The 7,083-nt window shown below is 42.2% G+C and overlaps 1 protein-coding gene across 1 annotated transcript in view; it reads right to left on the bottom strand.

Annotated features, from left to right (window-relative positions):
• Positions 1 to 6,804, bottom strand: part of TRUB1 (TruB pseudouridine synthase family member 1) — a 29,905-nt gene extending 23,101 nt beyond the window's left edge. Inside the window, 3 exon segments of the mRNA XM_027884892.1 lie at positions 1,582 to 1,637; positions 4,877 to 4,969; positions 6,647 to 6,804. Of these exon segments, the coding sequence (XP_027740693.1) occupies positions 1,582 to 1,637; positions 4,877 to 4,969; positions 6,647 to 6,791 (294 nt within the window). The 5' untranslated portion in view covers positions 6,792 to 6,804.
• Positions 6,805 to 7,083: the final 279 nt, after the last annotated feature.

The raw sequence follows: 7,083 nt of genomic DNA, 5'->3' as shown, positions 1-7,083 counted from the left end.
GCCCATTTTCCCTTTCCTTGCCCCTCATTAGCAGCTCTAAAGCACTTGGAGCAATCTGGGGGAAAGGTCTGGCTGGGTAACACTGCTACTCGCTACAGGACTTACCAGTGAAGTCGTCAAGGAACACTGTGCATAATTCTGCCATCACAGCTGCTTCCACCAGGAACATCAGCTTAAGAGACACTTCAATTGCTTTGTGTGTTTTTGAGTCATCATTTTTCACACAATTAGCTATGATGACTTAATTTAGCTGAAGTAACTCTATGACTTCTTTTACTTTAAAGTTCTTTGAAAGGAACTGTCAGGTGGTAACTGCTTACGTTTCCCCTGTAAATCCAGCTGCTTCCTGCATGTTTCAAAACACAGATGCCTCTGCAAACTGGTCACACAAACAAAATCCAAAACCATTAAAGTCAATGCAGAGACTGATACTGACAACAGTGAGTTTTGGGTCAGACTCTATAGCTGTGTCCTTTTATCCTGTTGTATTTTCTTCTGTCAAATTATTTGCCTTTGAGATGAACTGAAGAGTGTCAATAAAATTCTACCCAGATATCAGTTTAGCAGCTGTAAAGAGCTTAAGTGTTCAGACCAGAAGAGAAAGGGAAAAACGACAGAATAAAATGTATTATAAAGGCTGTCAATTCACTGAGCCCACTATTGACTTGCCTTGAGAATAAGATGAAATTTAGAAGGCTTAATTGATTTCTGTGCCTGTCATTCTTACCTAGACGTGTCATGTAAAAATAATGGCTAAAACCGCAGAATTTGACTTGTGAATAAGGAATCAGCACTGGTAGATTGCTCTTGGGAGTACCTGCACTTTTTTGTGTATGTAACACCTACTATCTGGAGTGCACTCACCAAAGACACAGTACAACTAATGAAAACCAGCACCGAACAAGATTTTTATCAGTCAAGGCTCTGGTCTGGATTATCTCGTGCAGCCATAGGGTTGTGCTGCCTTTGTCTTCTCACATGTGCCTATTGCTGTGTTTGTGGACCACCCATCTGCAGCAGCTGCAACCTGCAAGGACAGCTACCATCACAAATGCAAAGCACTCTTAATTCCAAAAGGTGCCTCTTAAGGCCTCATGGTATTTAAGAAGGGAGAAAAGAAACAAAGACCATCTGTTACTGCAAGCTAAATAACAATTAAGTTATCTACACATAATGAAAATTACCAAACATTGAACTGACATACACAACTACATCCCCAAAACATCATTTTCAGTGCCTTCTTCATTATAGTTTTTTCTTTTTTTTCTTTCTTTTTTTTTTTTTTTTTTGTTTCAAATACTCTAAATAGTATAGAAGTCTTCCTGTAAAATAGGAATTTGGTATTTACTAACAGTTTGTAGAAAACCAAGACAAGCGAAATTTTTTAAATAACCAATCTGGACATAAAAGTCTTGGTATCAAATTTCTGACTAACTGCAAAAAGGAACCAAAGTACACATTTAAACTAAGTATGCAGGATGGCTGACATATTTGTATGCTGATTCATCTCTTCCTTGGAAGGACAAAAACAAACTAACAAACAAAAAACCCCACTAATACAAGTCATTTAGCATTCCTTACCTTGGAACCTGCCAGCATAGTTCTCAGCATTTTTGTTCCTTTTCCAATACCGACCACTGCAAAGACAGAAGAAGAAATGCTACTTGAAAACGAGCCCTGCCATTCCCTGACTCAACACCATTCACTGCTAAATATTGTGCTGGTCAGAACCACAGCCTTTCATGCTCTGTTAGCACATGAAGAGAGTCAACACTTTTGACAACATGGGACTAGTGAAAGGAAAAAAAGTCTAAAGCAGGAGATAAATAACCTTCATCTATTGTTAAAATACTTTAAATTCAATCCCTAGATTTATTTATCTTCTAATCACCAAAGAAATGAATAGTGCAATTAACATTCTCTGGTTTGATGAAGGCTATGGCTCACTAATAATGAATGGAGCCTTCACTGTTAGCAAATAGCCCTTTTAAAGGTTGATAGTGACCAAGAGTAATACAGCCAAGACAGCATAATGAAATTGTTTATCAAGCTTACAGCAAGAAAATAATCAAAAGGTCCAATTGCCTCAGTCAAAAAATCTTTTATAATCAAACCTTCCTATTACTGTGCCCGTACAGACTACTGCCATTCCAATCTTACACCACTATTCTAAAAAAACAGCAGTCAGCTTTTCATAAATGAAAGGGACAGAAAAAGAGCTCTGGTTTATATTTTCCTTTAAAGCTTTTTACAAGGTGCTTTTGTTTCAAATGCTTTCCTATTGATTTTTTTCCACATACAGCAAATACAAAGAAAATTTTAGAAGGAAATTAATTTTGTGTACAACTCTTGGAATAGGTATCAGCTTATGTACTTGATTTTAATAAAACTACAGGAGTTAAGGGAACTTTCTGGAAATAAGCTCTGTCTTAGCCAGGGGCCAGGACCAAAAACATCAAACTGACAAGTAACTTTTTTTTTTATTTTTAAAAAGCCTAAATATTTTACTTGTGCTTTAATGCTTCTTCAACTTTACACTCTGAATCTCATGAGATTCTTTCTATTCTCAATTCTTTCTCCTCTTATTCCTGAGGGTTTTTAGTCACACATGCCCTTGTGCTTGTGCTTCTGTGTACCCTCAGTTCAGCTCATTCCTGCCATTTGCCAGATAGGAAAGAGCTGCAAGAAGGCTGAGAGGAGGAGATAAGCACACAGATAAAACTTTATAACCAAGCACTTCTCTTGCAACACAGTGACATCATTGACACTTCAGCAGCTGAGCTGGAGTTCGCTGAAGAGTGTCAAGACATTCAATAGAACCATTTTAAAAAAGACATTGAATGCTTTTGTGAACAAGACACACTTTTTCTCATTTATCACCAGCAGCACATGTATTATTTAACAGTGACACAAACTAAACTTGCCAGACTACATTGAACGTAACAAGGTTTAAGTGAATTTTCGTTTTTGATGCTTTTTCATTTTTTCTTCTACTGTAGAAGCATAATTCATTACTGCCATATAAAAACAAGTCAAATGCAGTTCCCACTCTACAACAGCAAACACCAAACTGGAACCACAACCCTAGAATGAGATATTCACTAAGACCTGACCTTGCCTTTCTCTCAAGTTGTAGATCACTGACCTCAATCTCCAAGGTCCCTCCTCATTTACATTTGCTGTCAGAAAGAAAAGAAATATAAAAGTATATTTCTGATGAAAAGCACTGCTCAGCTATTGGAGTACACAGGCAAGTATCAACTAATTCCCATGAACACAGTTATAGACTTGCAGTACATAAAATGTGGGAAACTGCAGTACAGATTAAGAAAAGTTTCAGAAAACAAATACTTCTCTTATGCTACCATCCATGAGGAAAGCAAGCTTTGTGCTCCACCAGCCCATCCTGAAAAGCAGCACAGATGTTCTCAATAACTTGTTTCTGTTGTGCCCTTCCCTCTCTCCTCATTACCTTACCCCAAGAAATCTGGGCACATTCCCTTTCCCACTCCTGTCCAGTTTTGTCCTTTCCAATCTAGCTACCATTGATTTTTCCCTGTATGTTTTCTATGGCAGTGGAATGAAAGATCCTAGGCCTTTTTTCAATCGATCCGTAGCATATTAAGGTGATGCCTTCTCTTGTCTTTACCAAGCACATCAAGCCCAAGTCCTTTTTGTCATGCCACAGAAGCAGGCTTTGGAGACTTCTGGGTATCAGAGAGCAGCAGGAGAAGCAATTAAGAAGCACAAGCGATTTTTCTTTTCCTACAGATCAATGCTGTTGACTTTGAGAAGTAGCATGTTCAAAGGGAACATCTGTGTAAAAGGAAAATGTCTGCTTCAGCAACACACACAGAACTCTCCTGTGAGTGGCCACACAGTACAGGAAATTGCAACAAAACAAGCTAGTGCTGGTTTCTAGCCCAACAAGGTTAGATTTTGCAGTACTCACAACTGACAGAGACAATTACCAGCCTACAGGTAATTACCAGCCTACAGGCCTACAGCAACCAACCTCTCCTCGAAGCTGAATTCTTTTGGGGAGAAATCATACATCAAAACTCAGTGCATTTACATGCTCAGAGCTGTACCTGTTGATTTTCAATAGCAAAAAGGTATTGCTGTTATTTCTTCAAGCCAAGCAGAGCTACAAGGCCATGATTCAAGCAAGCTGTAGTTTGCACGTTGCTTATCAATAACACCACTGGTGATAAAGTATGATGTGGAAATAATCACACCCACAGCTGAGTTTTTAAACACCAGCAGCTGACGCATCCTGTTCTTTAATAAAACAAAGGAATGCAATAAATGGGTTGCTATCAAAATTAAAAGACAAAATATCTTTGGTGACTCTTCTTTATGAAGGAAGACAGAACAGGAAGCAAAAACCGTTTCTGTGCTGAGCCTCAAGGAAAGCAGCAGCTGAATTGCTCTTATACATCTTTCATTTGGCAAGTCTTACAGCCCTAAAGGCTCCCTCAAAATCCCAGGAAAGCATTACTTTGAGACAAAATACTTCAACAAACTACGTTGACTATAAATCCCCAGCTTAAGTTTAAAAAGCCATCAATTTCTGAGGTAATTTACAATTCATTACACAAGAGCCTATATTTTCTTGTAATAACCCACAAGTTATCTCAGGATTTGGGAGGGGGAGGCAGGAAGAGAGAATATAGCCTTCTTTAACAACCATGTTACATGCATATAAAAGTATATGCAGAGGAAATTTAACCCAGACCACTCTTCCACAGCAAGTTGTCCTTTCCCCAAAACCTGTCACATGTATCCCAAAATGTTCCCCCACCTCTGATTTCAATAGGCATGAAAATGTTTCCTGAAATCATCTTTTGACGACAGTAATTATGGTTTTCATTACCCAGAACTCCTGCTGCTGCACTGTCCAAAGTTCCTCCATGTCCAATTTTCAAAACCTGATTTCTTTTCTTCTCATTTGTTTGCACACCAGCTTCTGCAAATAGAAATTGAAAGGAAGCATTACAGGATAACCTCAGAACACAGAAAAAATAGCACGTATTTCCAGACTGCTAAAGGAAATAAAAATCAAATATTTAAACTATTAATTAGTAGTGCAGAAATTACTGTACTGCAGAAGACCAGTGGTTCACCTATATCTACTCCCAACCTCAAACAACTTGCAAGTTATTTCCACTTAGGTTCTAATGAAGTCCCACATACTCTTACAAACACGTTTGGAAAATACTGGTAGCAAACCTGTGAAGTTTCATTAACAAGGAGTGCAGGAAGCAGCAGCTGAGTTCCCAAATCATCTATTATACCACAATTTTTATGCTACATATCCTGAGGAATTCTTGATGTATTTACTGCCTTGTACTGGGACATGTTTATTTGCGTGCCTGCAGCCCTAGGGAAGCTCTGCAGTGAACTGACCTTGCTCACTGCTGCTTTCAAGCTGTCAGTGTCTCAACCCACCAAACTTCTATGCAGCTGATAACTCCAAGAATTCTGGGGACTCCAACTATTTACTAGTATTAAATATGACAAAATAGCCTAAAATCCCTTATTTATATCTATTATCTCTCCATTATGCCTTTCACTTAGGGAATCAGATTTTTCCATACAAAACTGAAGTCTGTGCCTACACTATAATTCACTACATAAATATAAATCACTAATCACTCACTGGTATGAAAGTATGCTCTCAATTCATCAGGAAGTGCCCAAAAGCCCAGATTAGATGTTCAAGTCCCCATTATAAAACTAATTCCCCCTATTATAAAAAAGATCTAGGCCGTAGTCTCACACACTTTGGCAATGTTATTCCCTAATATCCGACATCCAGGATTCCCTGTACTCCGAAAAAGCAGTTTCTGCAGACTGTGTCCAGGACTTTCAAACTCCTTAGAACACTATGGTTTTCACACGTCTGGTGATATTTTTTTTAGAAGAGGCAGACAGTGGGACTGCAGCAGAACACTCCGCCAGCGGGGATGCTGCTGACACCCATTCAGGCAGACAGGTACACGCTGTGCCTGGGACAGGATAGCTCTCCAAGCAAGCTGGGATCCCCTGCACTGTGCAGGGCTGGAGCTTTCTGCTAGGGCAGATGTCATCCCCATCCAAAAGGAGGGCTCACATCCTGCTGTCCCTGAGGTGCCCGCCCTCAGGAGAGAGGGGTGAATGCGGTCTCGGCTCCCCGTGCAGTGTGACCAACACACCGAGCCTCGCTGGGACAGCCTTTCCCTAAACACCTCCAGGGACGGCGACTCCACCACCTGCCCAGGCAGCCCATTCCAATGTTTAATCACCCTTTCTGTGACGAAATCCCTCCCTCATGTCCAACCTGCACCTCCCCTGCCGCAGCAATGTATCCAGGAAGGGAAGCATTCCCCCGAGCGGGCCGTGCCGTGCCTGTGAACCACCACCAAACAAACAAACAAACGAACGAACGAACAAAAAACCAAAACAACAACAGCAACAAAACCCCAAACCCCAGTTCTCCTTCAGTTTTCAGACTGCAGAGAAAGAGGGCGCAGCGGTTTGTCAGGGGCTGCGATTGCAGCATCCCCGAGGAACGCCCGCACATGGCACCCATCGCGCAGCCACGCCGGGCCGGGCCGGGCTGAGCACGCCTGTGCCGGGCCCGGCCGCCTCTCCTCGCCCTCACCTGCCAGCAGCCTCTCCTTGAGCAGGTTGAGCACGCCGGCCGAGGTGGGTCCCTTGGGCTTGTAGACGGCGAAGAGCCCGCTGAGCGAGAAGAGCCTTTCGGCCGCCGTGCCCAGCACCGCGCCGCCCGCCTCCCTGGCGGCCATGCTGCCCGCGGCCCGCCCCCCCACACACCTCGGCCCGGCCCGGCCCGGCCCGGCCCGGCCTGCCCGGAGAGCCCGCCGGGATTTGCAGTCCGGGCGGCGAGAGGGAAGGTGGGTTAAGGTCGCTTAAAGGAATCGCCGGCACAAGGTCTCGGAAAAAAACAACCAACCAAACAAACAAAGAAAACAAAAACACGGGTTTAATGTAAAAGCGAAAGCACGAAGCGGTCCGTCGGCAAGGTTCGCGCGGTGGTTAATGCGCGCAGATGAAAAGCAGACTGAAATCTTAAAGTCG

Source organism: Empidonax traillii, unplaced genomic scaffold (assembly GCF_003031625.1).
Source record: "Empidonax traillii isolate 1590-97213 ecotype Southwest subspecies unplaced genomic scaffold, ASM303162v1 scaffold156:size1289327, whole genome shotgun sequence".
NCBI lineage: Eukaryota > Metazoa > Chordata > Aves > Passeriformes > Tyrannidae > Empidonax > Empidonax traillii.
The sequence above is the reverse complement of the archived record's forward strand: the minus strand, read 5'-3'. Positions and strand labels throughout refer to the sequence as shown.